General features: G+C 39.0%; 1 protein-coding gene across 1 annotated transcript in view; it reads right to left on the bottom strand.

The window, feature by feature from the left end:
- Positions 1-16,186, bottom strand: part of EXOC2 (exocyst complex component 2) — a 200,465-nt gene that overhangs the window by 84,328 nt on the left and 99,951 nt on the right. The window contains exon 13 of the mRNA XM_011955129.1: positions 4,266-4,391. Coding sequence (XP_011810519.1) covers positions 4,266-4,391 — 126 coding nt within the window. The remainder of the gene's footprint in view (positions 1-4,265; positions 4,392-16,186) is intronic.

The following is a 16,186-nucleotide window of genomic DNA, read 5'->3' as shown; positions in this document are numbered from 1 at the left end:
CTCGCCCGGCTAGTTTTTTGTATTTTTTAGTAAAGATGGGGTTTCACCATGTTAGCCAGGATGGTCTTGATCTCCTGACCTCGTGATCCCCCCGTCTGGGCCTCCCAAAGTGCTGGGATTACAGGCTTGAGCCACCGGGCCCGGTCTATTTGTATAACTTTAAATTGTTTAATATTAAACCATTTGTATAGGTTAAATACATCTTGAGTTTTGCAATGGTTTACAAGACTGATATATTTTTCCTTTAATAACAGAAACTGTATTACTATGCTTTTGTTCTATTAGAAACCACATCATCAGTTTTCTGTATCAGGAAAAGAAAGGTAACCATGAAGGAATTTTCCAGTTGGTGCCCTGGCATTACCGTAAGTACAACACAGCAGCACGGAGCTGGAACAGCACATGCCCCTCAGGACTAACCAGCATCTGGAATACATTTGGAAGATGTATTTTTGCTGAGTGTCCAGAAGGTAGCGCTTCACAGCTGCACACAAATGTGTAATATGCCCTGTCAACTAAACAGTGGGTACCAGCTTAGAAATGTATTTCTCTCCCTAACACTGGCATTTTTCTGACTGTCAAAAATGATCTCAGAAAGAGTTATTTTATAGAGAATTAAAAAGCTTATGTTTTGAAAAGTAATACAAACGTTTTAAGTATCAGCTGTCATAAATTATTTATGACCAAGTATCCAAAAAAAAAGCTCGATAATTCTGACACTCCTCTTAAATTACATGACTTAGTATTTCTAACTCACAAAATTATTACAAATATGAACTGGTTTCATGGTAAGCATTTCTATCAAAAACAGAAAAAAACATACTTTCTATAAAATATAAAATCAGCAAAAGGCTTTACATATTTCACGTATCAGTCTATTTTGTCTTGTTTCACCTTACAATATGATAGCAATATCTCATTTAAAAAAAACTATACACACTACCTAAAGCATATGGTGATCAGGTGCAGTTTTTTTTGTTTTTTTTGTAAGATGAAGTATCACTCTGTTGCTCAAGCTGGAGTGTAGTGGCATGATCTTGGCTCACTGCAACCTCCAACTCCCGGGTACAAGTGATTCTCCTGCCTCAGCCTCCCAAGTAGCTGAGACTACAGGCATGCGCCACCATGCCCGGCTGTTTTTTTGTATTTTTAGTAGACACAGGGTTTCACTATGTTGGCCAGGCTGGTCTTGAACTCCTGACCTTGTGATCTGCCCGCGTCAGCCTCCCCAAGTGCTGGGTTTACAGGTGTGAGCCACTGTGCCCCGCCCCGGGTGCAGTTTTTAACATCCCATAACAACATAAAATTGTGTTTGACTCTGCCCTTTTCAAACTAATGCTGCATTGATAGGAGTTTTGAGAGGTGACTTGTTTTCTTGGCAGTAAATTTTCTCTAGAAATTAACTGTTCCTAGAATTTTTTTTCTGGATGAAAATTTTTAAAAAGCCTTTTTTCAAGTAGGAAATTATTACCTTTGGCCCTGCTGAAAAGGTGATAACTATTTTTCATTTGGGCCAATACTACCAAATTGTTCCCTAAGTTTGAAATTGAGGCAGGGACTAACTGTATTGAGAATTTTCAGGGTCATGCAGTTGGTATCAGGTTCTGTAGCAGCCCACGGAGCCGTTGACCTATCCTGTAAAATATACCTGTAAAGATTAGGGCTTCATACTATGCAATTTTAAAAGTCTTCTTAGCTATAAAATTCTAACTCTATGACTCAAAGTTTAAATCTGAAACCTGAAATCACCACTGAAAACACCACAGAAAAGACATTGATTCTGATCACTATTCGTACAATTTAGGACCTTGATCAGTGGTGGTGTCATTTTAAATGTATAAAAAGCTTGCCCCTACACACGGAGCAAGTGTGAAAATTATATCTTAAAATGGAAATTACATCCCAAAAATACTAAAAGCAATACAAAAAAGTAACAGTGTGGCCGGGCACGGTAACTCATGCCTATAATCCCAGCACTTTGGGAGGCCAAGGTGGGCGGATCATTTGAGGTCAGGAGTTCGAGACCAGTCTGACCAACAGGGTGAAACTCCGTCTCTACTAAAAATACAAAAAGATTGGCCGGCGTGGTGGCACGTGCCTGTAGTCCCATCTACTCGGGAGGCTGAGGCACGAGCATTGCTTGAACCTGGGAGACAGAGACTGCAGTGTGCCAAGATCACCTCACTGCACTCCAGCCTGTGAGACTCTGTCTCAAAAAAAAAAAAAAAAAAGGGTCCAATGACAAGGTGCAAAACAGGACACGAAAATCTAAAAATGGAAGCACTGAAAGATTTGCCTTTGACTGATTTGGATGTTTGTCTCCACCAAATCTCATGTTGAAATGTGATCCCCAATGTTGGCGGAGGGTCGTGGTGGCGGGTCCCTCACGAATAGCTTGCTATCCTCGCAATAATGAATGACTTCTCGCTCTGTTAGTTCACACAAGATCTAGTTGTTTCACCCATTTCCCGTTTGCCCTGAGAACACTCTTGTCTCTAATCTTGATGAAATGCCATATACATTTCTATTACATCAGGATTAGAGACGAGTTCTGTTGAGAAATAATTCCAAGAACAGTTTTTATATTTTGTTTTCACATTGAAAATCAGCGAGATTTGCTTCAGCCTCACAGAGCATGTTTATGTGAAATTAAGTGGGCATCAGCAGTGCGCTGCACCTTTTTCCCTGAACGGGAAGCGGGTTAAAAGGGCCTGGAGTCTCCATCCTCTCCCTCGCTCCCTCTCCTGCCGTGTGACACGCTGGCTCCCCTTTCGCCTTCTGCCATGACTGGAAGCTTCCTGAGGCCTCCCACAGCAGATGCCGGTGCAATGCTTCCTATACAGCCTGCAGAACTGTGAGCCGATAACCCTCTTTTCTTTACAAACTACCCAGTCTCAGTGTTCCTTTATAGCAACACAAACAGACTAACACAGCTTAATATTGCAGCAAATGGATTCTTATATGGTATCTTTCCCAAGAATAATGTTTCAAAAGATCTCAGCTCCTCTGTGCAATTACCTTGAACATTATATAATGTTAGCCGCTGTCCCACAGAACGTAGGAGCAAACAGTTCTGAGCTAACATTGTTTATTCTAACGTTTGGTGAGCTGGGAGAGGAATGAGAATCAGACAAGAAGAAGGAATACCAACAGTTACGGAAGCCTTTCATTTAGTACAAATAAATCATCCAATTTAAGGTGCTCTTATGATGAACATTCATTTATATTAATAAAACCTTAGAAAAATTCCCTACTGCAATGCTTGTAAGAATAATATAAGACATTTTAAACAACTTTAGAGGTATCTGAATTTAATTTTTTTTTTTTTTTGAGACGGAGTCTCGCTCTGTCACCCAGGCTGGAGTGCAGTGGCCGGATCTCAGCTCACTGCAAGCTCCGCCCCCCGGGTTTACGCCATTCTCCTGCCTCAGCCTCCCGGGTAGCTGGGACCACAGGCGCCGCCACCTCGCCCAGCTAGTTTTTTGTAGTTTTTAGTAGAGACGGGGTTTCACCCTGTTAGCCAGGATGGTCTCGATCTCCTGACCTCGTGATCCGCCCGTCTCAGCCTCCCAAAGTGCTGGGATTACAGGCTTGAGCCACCGCGCCCGGCCTGAATTTAATATAATGTAAGATATTTCTATTAGTGTATTTAGGTTTCTCGTATCTGTGACTGAGATCACAAACGGCTCCTGACTAGTGGCTCTAATTGGGTGCGTGAATGCCTGAAAGTCAATCATGTTGTATCTCAAATAGGGAAACAGTAAATATCCACTCCAGAAGGTTCAGAAATGCAACATACTTAAAATTCTAGATGCTTCATCTTAGGAAAAATTATTAACAATTATTTTATGGTTAATTAACAGCCAATCCCTCTTTCCAAACCAAAGTTTAAATTTCATCAAAAACGGTATGCTGATCCTACTTTTGTTGCAAATTCCATCTTAATGCAGTTCTCACAGAATTTTTTCTGTGGCATTTTAAAAAAATTCAACCACAGAAAGAGTAAAACTAGACTCGAACTAAATATGTTTAATAAACACTGACCTGCACCCAATGACTTAAAAATCAAGTAGCATTTCTTTAAATGTAGTATATATTTTAATTATTAAGTTACTGGTAGTTACTATAACAAGCAAAAGAGATGATGGCTGATAATACTTAGCACTGGTAACAACACAAACTGGGGAAGTCTCCAAGAGATGGATGTTTGAAATTACACGAATACAAATTTAAAGGACCCAGTGGCAGTCGAGGGAGATACTCACTGTCGTCTCGACCAGACTGAAAGCTGCTGCCCCTCTTCAGGGACGCTGTCTGACTGAGATGGCCCAACACTGAGGGGCGTGTGTCATTATCGAGATCCAACATGGGGCTGTGCAGGCCTGGGTTAGCTGGGGAAGAAAGCAGAGATTTCTGTAGGCTCTATGTACTCTTGCTTGGTTGATTTAATGGACTGCTTCTCTGAGGCTATTTCTTGCTCAATTGCTCCACTCTTAAATAAAGCAGTTATTAAATAAAATTAAAAACTATTTTCTCTAAATAGATTTTAAAAGTAATTCTCGGTTCGGCAAAACTGGGTGGTGGTGGGAGGATAAAGCTATAAACACAAAATGTAGCAGGAAAAATCATATTTCGCAAAACAACTTTTGGCACTAGGAAAGAAAGTAATGGCGTTCGGACTCTTCTGTTTCTTTAAATGTAGCTGACTTACACATCTTTGTAGCATAAATCTCCTCTGACTGCTCCCTATGCCACACCTGACATTTAAATCCCCAAATCCCACCATTTGTTTCCTGGACACGTGTGATTTCACTCCCTATTGCTATTCTTGATGCCAGTCATCTAGTGTGGAGCCTTTTCACCGCACACTGCATATTCCAGAAGCCAGAACATTCTACTGCTATCAAGAAATTGTCTTTATTGTCTCACACTCAAATACTGCTTTTTTGATTCTCTTCTCAGAGGTCTTCCAGAAAACAGGCAGGATAAAGTCTACCCCAATGTTTTCCAATCCAAATTAGGCTGAGAATTAGGAAACAATTTTTCTAAAATGGATCGCAAAAGCCATCAGGAATAGAATTACATGTTGCCAAACCAGTTAGTAAGGACATTGGCTTGAAGTGGTAAAATTTACCTTGTTAGTCTAAAACACCACTCTAAGCTCTTTAGCTGAGTATTCAAAGTGCTTTAAAATAAACTGAACTCAATGTGCATTTACAGAGTATTTACAGTAGTGTGCATAGGACACTTAAATATTCTCCCTACAAAAATGCACCTTACATTTTCCTGCCTTATTTGCTATCCTCTCTATTAGAAAGGCCTCACTCATTTTTTTCCTCTTCATCCATTTAAACCCACATCCTGAAAGACACCACTTGAAATACAGCTATTACACAAGGTCAAGGTCACCTCTTACTCATATACCTAAAGTGCTACCTATATTTTCTGCCCTTTGACAGCAGCGAGAATGTATATAATTTAATTGACTTCACATTCTACCGTCTGTAGTTCATTAACAGCTACGTATTGCCTGTCTCCACCAAAGACTGCTGTTTTCTCAGGGTAAGAAGTAAACGTGTCTCCACGTTCCCCATGGTCACTGGACCTTCCACAAATAACTCCCTCCACAGGTAGTAAGTGACTGACACTAAACAACATATTTTTTATTTTATAACTGAATAGAATATTAAAAGCCTATGGATTTGTTTTCAGGTGCTAATATAAAACATATTTACAAATTAAAGTAGTATTTTTGTGCCTCTGATAATGCAAACTATTCACTAACATTTAACAGGTATTCACTGAGCACCCTCCCACATGCGAGGAACTGCAGGCCCGGGGATAAAGTGATGAATAATATCTAAGGCCCTGCTCTCAAGATGTTTATATTCGGTGGTAGAGGCAGAAAATAAACCAATAGATAATAAACAACAAAACTATAGCAAAAAACCGCTAAGCAGAGGAGGTAAATAGTGACTGTGCAGTGAGAAAAGGCCTGATCTCTGTGAGGCTGCTGGATGTGGCACACTATCGCCTCTCTCTCCGGATCCTCACAGATTCTCGCTGGTAGGTCTTCAAAAGAAATTAAATCATTTGAACAAATTTTTTAGTGCAACAGAAACTTTTTTGAAGACTTATTATGTTTTGGCCACTGTGCTAAATAAATGCTGTGCATACATTTGTATTTTGGAAAATATTACAGCTAAGATAAGAAGACTTATATAACCCATTATGTTACCAAAAAAAATGTGATACAGAGGAAAAAAATACAGTAAGGAAAGTATTATTTTTCTAATTGACTTTTTTCATACAAAAATACATTTGTGTGTGAACGTTTTAGTGATTTATGACATTTTCCTTTGAAGTTTATACAGGTATCACTTCTATCAGTTGTGGGATTCAGGAAATTAATATCAAAATATGAATTTTCTAACATACTTTAAAGAGAAAAATAAAGGGGCCCAAACTTAGCATCACATTAAAAATACATATAAAAACTTATAATTTACATTAAAATGTACATTTTTAAAGTATAAAAAACACTTTAAAATGTTACATTTCACTTACTCTTGAAGGTTTCAGGACTATGAATTTGTGATTAAGAAGGAAAACACTTCCTAGATTCCTAAAAGTACACATACACCATTTCTGCAAAATACAATTATTTCAGAAAAAGTTTTCTCCTCATAACTGGTGTTTGTATAACTTTTTTTTTTATTTATTTTTATTTTTATTTTTTTTTGAGACGGAGTCTCGCTCTGCTGCCCAGACTGGAGTGCAGTGGCCGGATCTCAGCTCACTGCAAGCTCCGCCTCCCGGGTTCCCGCCATTCTCCTGCCTCAGCCTCCTGAGTAGCTGGGACTACAGGCGCCCGCCACCTCGCCCGGCTAGTTTTTTGTATTTTTTAGTAAAGATGGGGTTTCACCATGTTAGCCAGGATGGTCTTGATCTCCTGACCTCGTGATCCCCCCGTCTGGGCCTCCCAAAGTGCTGGGATTACAGGCTTGAGCCACCGGGCCCGGTCTATTTGTATAACTTTAAATTGTTTAATATTAAACCATTTGTATAGGTTAAATACATCTTGAGTTTTGCAATGGTTTACAAGACTGATATATTTTTCCTTTAATAACAGAAACTGTATTACTATGCTTTTGTTCTATTAGAAACCACATCATCAGTTTTCTGTATCAGGAAAAGAAAGGTAACCATGAAGGAATTTTCCAGTTGGTGCCCTGGCATTACCGTAAGTACAACACAGCAGCACGGAGCTGGAACAGCACATGCCCCTCAGGACTAACCAGCATCTGGAATACATTTGGAAGATGTATTTTTGCTGAGTGTCCAGAAGGTAGCGCTTCACAGCTGCACACAAATGTGTAATATGCCCTGTCAACTAAACAGTGGGTACCAGCTTAGAAATGTATTTCTCTCCCTAACACTGGCATTTTTCTGACTGTCAAAAATGATCTCAGAAAGAGTTATTTTATAGAGAATTAAAAAGCTTATGTTTTGAAAAGTAATACAAACGTTTTAAGTATCAGCTGTCATAAATTATTTATGACCAAGTATCCAAAAAAAAAGCTCGATAATTCTGACACTCCTCTTAAATTACATGACTTAGTATTTCTAACTCACAAAATTATTACAAATATGAACTGGTTTCATGGTAAGCATTTCTATCAAAAACAGAAAAAAACATACTTTCTATAAAATATAAAATCAGCAAAAGGCTTTACATATTTCACGTATCAGTCTATTTTGTCTTGTTTCACCTTACAATATGATAGCAATATCTCATTTAAAAAAAACTATACACACTACCTAAAGCATATGGTGATCAGGTGCAGTTTTTTTTGTTTTTTTTGTAAGATGAAGTGTCACTCTGTTGCTCAAGCTGGAGTGTAGTGGCATGATCTTGGCTCACTGCAACCTCCAACTCCCGGGTACAAGTGATTCTCCTGCCTCAGCCTCCCAAGTAGCTGAGACTACAGGCATGCGCCACCATGCCCGGCTGTTTTTTTGTATTTTTAGTAGACACAGGGTTTCACTATGTTGGCCAGGCTGGTCTTGAACTCCTGACCTTGTGATCTGCCCGCGTCAGCCTCCCCAAGTGCTGGGTTTACAGGTGTGAGCCACTGTGCCCCGCCCCGGGTGCAGTTTTTAACATCCCATAACAACATAAAATTGTGTTTGACTCTGCCCTTTTCAAACTAATGCTGCATTGATAGGAGTTTTGAGAGGTGACTTGTTTTCTTGGCAGTAAATTTTCTCTAGAAATTAACTGTTCCTAGAATTTTTTTTCTGGATGAAAATTTTTAAAAAGCCTTTTTTCAAGTAGGAAATTATTACCTTTGGCCCTGCTGAAAAGGTGATAACTATTTTTCATTTGGGCCAATACTACCAAATTGTTCCCTAAGTTTGAAATTGAGGCAGGGACTAACTGTATTGAGAATTTTCAGGGTCATGCAGTTGGTATCAGGTTCTGTAGCAGCCCACGGAGCCGTTGACCTATCCTGTAAAATATACCTGTAAAGATTAGGGCTTCATACTATGCAATTTTAAAAGTCTTCTTAGCTATAAAATTCTAACTCTATGACTCAAAGTTTAAATCTGAAACCTGAAATCACCACTGAAAACACCACAGAAAAGACATTGATTCTGATCACTATTCGTACAATTTAGGACCTTGATCAGTGGTGGTGTCATTTTAAATGTATAAAAAGCTTGCCCCTACACACGGAGCAAGTGTGAAAATTATATCTTAAAATGGAAATTACATCCCAAAAATACTAAAAGCAATACAAAAAAGTAACAGTGTGGCCGGGCACGGTAACTCATGCCTATAATCCCAGCACTTTGGGAGGCCAAGGTGGGCGGATCATTTGAGGTCAGGAGTTCGAGACCAGTCTGACCAACAGGGTGAAACTCCGTCTCTACTAAAAATACAAAAAGATTGGCCGGCGTGGTGGCACGTGCCTGTAGTCCCATCTACTCGGGAGGCTGAGGCACGAGCATTGCTTGAACCTGGGAGACAGAGACTGCAGTGTGCCAAGATCACCTCACTGCACTCCAGCCTGTGAGACTCTGTCTCAAAAAAAAAAAAAAAAAAAGGCACAGTGAAAACTGTAACAGAATTTTATAATATTTGTTACGGACTTCAGTCTGGCTATTTTAAAGATAGTAAGCACAGTAATAAATACACTCAAATGAGTAAGTACTTGTAAGATCAAAAACATGTGGTTGTAATCTCTCAACGAGGGGTAACTACAGCTTACTCTGAATACAAAATTGCAAACAGGCACATCACCCTGTAGCATGGGAAACCTTCACTGTAGCAGCATTTCTAATTACAGAATTGTATGTGATGTTTGCAGGAAAAATTATACAAAACAAAATTCTGGAAATCAATATTCTTAGGATCTAGCTATATCTTTTAACTTCCCCTCACTAGTATTTGAGTTGTTATTTTGTCAATATATCAAAGAAAAGATACACATGTTATGACAAATGCCTGGAATTAGTATCTTGGAAGGAAAAAAAAATCCTTAACATTAAAAAAAGACACAACGAAGTTTTTAACCACTGGAAGTCAAAAGTTAGTATTTTATTTTTCCAGTTAAATAATGCTTCTATAATGTATGCTTGCAACATCCTCAAAATTCTTTTTCTAATTTTAAGTATGCAGATACATTTACCAAATTATAAACAAACATAAAATTAGAAAAAAATACCTCTGGAAATTTTAACGAGAGAAAAATAGTTGGAAAATTTGTTTTCGGAAGTTGCAGAAATAATTTTCTTCAGAACACTAATGAAACAATCCTAGTCACTTCACTAGAAGTGTAGAAATAATCAAAAATTTAAAATTTATTATTTTTCTAAAAGAAAGTAAACAATCTTTGACAATTTGCCGTGAACAAGTTGAAACATCTGCTATTTTTTCCAACAACTGTGAAATTTCTACCATAGTAAGACTTCAGCAGCTTTATCTTAAACTATAGATCTGAAAAAATCTTCCGGAAAGCTCAGAAACTTAAAAGGTTTATATTAAAACTCTAAAAATCCTATAACACTGCAAAAAACTGGTAAGGACGTTAAGGAGACTCTATAGAAAATGCTTATTATACCTAGAGTTCTGTAGGACTTTCAGGAAACCTTATCAGTCAAATCCTTTCCACTCAAAGCTGTGCAAGTCCTTCTGATTTTAATAGTATTTTTAAAACACACTCTACACCACACACAGGGCAGAAGAGACCCTTCTTAAGGGCAGCCTGCCGAGGCGGAGCCAGGTGAATAAGATTACTGTATTTTCTCATCCTTCATGCCTACTACAGCAAGTTTTCTCACAGCCTGCAACAGTGTGGGGAACACTGATTTGCAGCCTCAGACTCTCAGAAGGGTGGCCGACTTCCTCACGGCCCTTAAACACCTTTGAACACATTTTCCTGCGCACAGCGGGCCCTTGTCCTGCGCAGCGGCCCGACCACCCACTGTTGCTTGTTGACCAAACACGGGCCGGGAGCCTCCACAGACACAGGCAGGATGGGATTCCTTTCAAGCACACCACACACAGGAATTTCAATGCCAAAGCTGGGGTGGGGGTGGGGGTGGGGTGGGCGTATCAAGGCAGATTACAAATTCCTCACGAATTAGACCTGTGTCAGCAGATAAAAATGCTTTTTGATCTTCTGATTATACATGTATACATATACATATATATGTATACATATAACATTTTTAAAGTTCTGACAGAAGCATTTCCTTAATTTAAAGAGAATCATTTAATCCAAATTAAACAAAGGGAGGCATAGTTAAGAAGCCCCTGTTAACTCACTCAGGACTGTCCTTCACAGGCTCCAGGCAGCTTTCAGATGTGCATTTCCATATCATTCAAAGCAAGGGTTCAAAAAAGGAAATGTAAATTAAAAGGAAAACTACAGGTATAAACTTTAAAGGAGCATTTATTAGCTACCATTGGCTAGTTATGCAAGAATCATTTATTTGTAATAAGTAAGCTGGATAACTGAATAATCAAAACGAAATGTATGCTTTTGTTAAAGTCCTCTGTCTTTTAGTAGTTTCATATAGATTTACATGCATAAAAATGCTTAGAACATATAAATAAAGGAATTACAAAACTGACAGAACACAGAACAAAAATACTTATAATAATCAGTATTTTCAAATTACCAAGTAAAGTTAGTATTCGATGTGTGTTTGACATTCATCATCAAACATTTGTTTCTGTGAAGGACGGGGACAAGTTTAGACATGAAATGACTTCCGGCTGCCAGAAGTCTTCTTCCACATGCACAGTGAGCCAGGGCAGGAGAAAAGAACCAGCTGCTACAACCACAAATTGAAAAGGTCCTTTTCACATGGCCTTTTTGGCCTGTCTGATCTAAAAAAGATAGATTATTCATTGTAAGGTGAATAGAATCTATTATAAAACAGGAGAAACAAAAAAAAGAGACCTTAATCCAACTTTTTCCTGTGATATTCAACAGCTGTTACTTTACTACATGGGGATCTACAAATGAGTGCTATACTATTCCAAAAGAAATCAAATTCTCAAGTCCCAGGTTACTGACTTCAAAAAAAAACTGCTTAATTATTACAAGTATTAATTATTAGTCTTAATTTTAATTTGGAAGATAAATTGCTTTCAAATTAGAGTTTAAATCAAACCATTATGTAAAATGATTATGATCTGCACTCTGGTCATTACAACTGTGTACACAAACTTATGCTATTCACAAATAACAGCAACAGTTTCTAATGATATGTGTTTCAAGTCTAAGTTGTGGCATATTAAATATCACCTGGGTTTTTTTCTTTCTCTGAAACAGTGACAAAAGGAAAAGGAAAATCAGAGCACTGGCTTGCTGGAGGGAAGATCATTTTGATTGCAGTCATAAACTGGTACTCTTCTTCCACTTCCCTCTCCTGAATCTACTTTCTCACTGTGTGCATATACACTGTAGACAGAGTATAGCTTATACCTCTTAAAGCAGGTAAATAAAACCCCACTAAGCATTTCATCTTCTAAAGACAATTTTGAAAAACTCTGTCATCACAGCATGCACACGAACAAGTGCACAGCAGAAGTCTCCCCAGAGGTCGGCCCACTGGCAGCTGCACACAGCTCACAAAGACACCACCCAAGCGCTGAGCTGCAAGGAGGGAAGATGGACATAAACCAGCATCTCGTATCTGTACTTGCTGCAGTTGTGCCTTTCCTTTTTTTAAACCAACCTCTCTCATCCTGGGTTCATGCTGTGATAAATATTCAGGAAGAAACAATTTTTTAAATCTCTAGAAAACTGACTCTATAAAAAAGAAGCTTCCTAACGTACAACCTCATTATAACTTTAAAATTAAAATTATAATTTTGTTAAAAGATTTAGCATATATACAACAATACACTTGTACTGACTTTTTAACTATGAAAATATTTGTAAGGTTCCATAGAAAATTCAATGAATCTGCTAATGGTTTCCTAACGGAGGTTCTAATTTAATGTCGCATACAGGAATATGCGAAAAGTTTAATTACACTATGTAAATTCAAAACCATAAACTGTAATAATATGATTTATGCACGTATGTTATGAGCTTGTGTTGAAAATACGGACTTTGTGTACCTCAAGGTTCTTGGAGTCACAGAAATGTTTTTACTTCTTTCAGTAAGTAATTAATACTCCAGTGAGTGTCAGAAGTTATGAAGAGGGTAGATGCTTAGCACAGCCTGTTCTTCAGGTTTCTTTCTGTAATACCACAGCCCCAGCACTGTGATGACTCAAACCGCTCGAGATGGGACACATCATATCTACGTTTTCAGAGAGAACCCGAGCCAGGTACAAATATCTTCTCCTCTGCTCTGTGGCTGTTCCGGAGGACTTACTGCTGACCTAACACTGTGGCTCCTATTCTAAATGTTGCCTACTGAACCCTAATTCTAGTTATGTCCTTTTGAGAAGTTCTAATTAAGCACCTCTCTGAAAGAAGGGAATGCTTTCCCTGTGTAGCCTGATGCCTTTTCCCTTAAGTTATCAGACGTAGCCAGCATATATTTTAACTCACATTCAGAACAAAGGAAAAAACACCTTTGAAGACCACCTTTAAAAATCCTGTTTGTGAATGTCAGTAGGGGGTTAACCAAAGGCTTTTCCTGGCAGGAAACCTCTGAAGACTCAGTCTAATTTTGGACCTATTTCACAGGAATTTTAAGAGGCGGGTGACACTCTTATAAGGTAGTAAAAGTTTAACATGTACAACGATTCAGAACACAAGGCTGCTTTGAACATAGGGGAAGAGAAGCAACATGGTTAACCTGTTCAGCCCGGAAAAACACAATAAACTCTTCCATCAGCATTTCAAAGGTTTCAAGATGAGTTTTTAACATATTAACCTTAGTTTGCTCTTGTTTTTCCCATCTTTTTTCACCCTTAGAAAAACCTAGAAGATCATATTTGGGCTACAGAGTTGCCCAGATATGATGGGCAGAGGCATGTGGAGTGTCTGGCGGCCAAGGCCCAGGGGTGTGTAAGGTGCAAGGGTCAGCTCCCGTCCTGTCCTCGTGCTGTGCTCCGAAGGGCACCGTCTGCTAGCACCAGTGTATATTATTACTACAAAAACGAGTCCAGAGAACGGTCTAAGGCAGGACTCAGGAATATCGACCGTTCGGCAAACTCTGCTGCCAAATGCTTCATCTACAAAAGGATCTTTTTGGAAAAAGGCGCCTTTGTAAGTAGGACCTGCTGTCTCTGGGGAAAAAGGTGGCTTTGTAGGTAGGACGGCTGTCTCTGAAAACCCATCACCATCTTTGCTCATAAAATTTTCTCTGAATACCACAGGGCTACATACAATGAACATTTTTTTTCCCCAAACCACCAAAGTGAAAAGCAAAAGTCTTTGCTTTAAAAAAGCAGACTTAAAAAAATATTTATATGTTAGATTTCTTAGATTCACACACAAAGACCACATTTACTTTAAAAAGATATCAAGAATTATTTTTCTGTTTGAAATATTTATAGTCTACCCATTTAAAACTGCATTTCATTTCACAAAGCTATTCTTGTTCTTATCCATTGTTCTGCTAGTGGATTTACTTAAACAAGTTTACAGTGTTAGTAGTCTAAGTAGTGATATTATAATAAAGGAACTACTTAAAACTTGCTTTCTTTATACTGGAATGTAGTCAGCTTTCATTTTAAAAGCTGGCTCCTGAGAAAACCCGCATAAAAACAATGTAGTTTTACAACAAAGTACCAGATAAAATGTAGGCAGTCCTTTTACGGCAAATCATTTTTAAGCCATTTCTTACTTTAGTAATTGCCTTTTCAAATGCTCCAGCCTTCAGTGGACAGCTATAATCAATTCAAGGAAACAGCAGGTGCCATGCAAACAAGTAAGTACTCTGTTACCAAGCACTGGGCATCAGAAAAGAACCAGACACACTCCAATCAAGAGAGAGGTGGCATCCGCTGCAGGCTGCTGGCTCTGCAACTTTACATCCAACTTATTTGCCATGAGTTCCTCTGGCTCTGGTGGGCGCACGGTGGGCCTTCCCAGGGACAGCCTTGCATTTCCCAGGATCCCTCCTGGGGTACTGGATGCTCTCTCACTCATCTCCATTTTCTTAACTTGCTCATTCTCAGAGCATTTATTTACACTGCATATATAATTTTAGGAGTGAGTGATGAGGTCTACATAAAATTTCCTTAATAGAATTCACCTATATATAGCAAAATAGCATAAAAGTAATAAAGACCAGAAGCACTTCATCTAGCTTGGCTACTTTCAGGCGCAGCTCTTCATGAATCCCCAAGTACCAGCCAGCCTTCCCTTACCAGGGGAATGCTCATCGGTTCTGACTCCAGTGAGAAATCCTGCTTGAGGCAGTATTCGCTCCAACAGCGAAACAGAGGGAGGTGTTCAGTCACCTATTTCCCTAACTCACCGGTCTGGAGGGAGTGTGATCAGGTGAGGGGGGAGACCTGGACACTCACTAGTCCCATCCCTACTCAGGATACAGAGGACGAGGGTCTGTCCCTTTGCTTCTATGAGATACCTTTGTCACACGCGAAATAGATCTAAAGTCACCCACAAAACGACAGTTTCCCAGATTTCTTCCCCATCTAAAATGTCACAATTATGAGAGGATGCTCAAAAGAAATTCCAAATAATATTTAGTAGGCCCTTCCCCATATTACCTTACATTTATGTTACATATAATTAGGACAATAATAAAATATCCACCAAGGGTCCCTCGTCAACAACAGTTGTAGATTACATAAAAGAAAATTTGTGTGTATTCCCAGCAAATGTATAATTAAGGCAAATATTTTATATAAACACACACACACATGTACACACATAGATACAAATGACATTACCTGTAGATGTAAATGTAGATATGTGGGTTTTTTTTTTTTTTTTGAGACGGAGTCTCGGTCTGTCGCCCAGGCTGGAGTGCAGTGGTGTGATCTCAGCTCACTGCAAGCTCCGCCTCCTGGGTTCACGCCATTCTCCTGCCTCAGCCTCCCGAGTAGCTGGGACTACAGGGGCCGCCACCTCGCCCGGCTAATTTTTTCTATTTTTAGTAGAGATGGGGTTTCACCGTGTTAGCCAGGATGGCCTCGATCTCCTGAGCTCGTGATCCACCTGCCTCAGCCTCCCAAAGTGCTGGGATTACAGGCGTGAGCCACCACGCCCGGCTGTAGATATGTGTATATTAAAGGTAACATGTGTGCAATGACATACACATATAAAAATGATAAACAGAAAAATACCGAAGTGCAAACTGGTCAAAGCACACTCTATTTCACTAATGGCGAATTCTCCTTCCATTCGAGGAAACGTTCTGTCTGCATCTATGCCACATCTCACTTACCATTTGCCTATGCACTGAGTATCAGCTCAAAGGCAATGGTATCAATGCACTCAGAAAGATACCGAAGAAATTAAACTTTCTGAATTTGAAATTGGAGTATTTCATATTTAAAAAGTATTCATATTTTAAGTAATGGTCATGGTATTTTGGCTACAGTTTTTAAAAAGAATCCTTATTTCTAAGAATTATATACTGAATTAATTATGGATAAAATGATATGATCTGTTTTAGAATAATCCAGAGTGAGGAAGGGGAGAGAAGCAGGTAAGACTGGCTATGAGTTGATAAAATA

The sequence above is a fragment of the Colobus angolensis genome, unplaced genomic scaffold (assembly GCF_000951035.1).
Source record: "Colobus angolensis palliatus isolate OR3802 unplaced genomic scaffold, Cang.pa_1.0 Scaffold396, whole genome shotgun sequence".
NCBI lineage: Eukaryota > Metazoa > Chordata > Mammalia > Primates > Cercopithecidae > Colobus > Colobus angolensis.
This window is presented reverse-complemented; position numbering and strand designations above follow the sequence as displayed.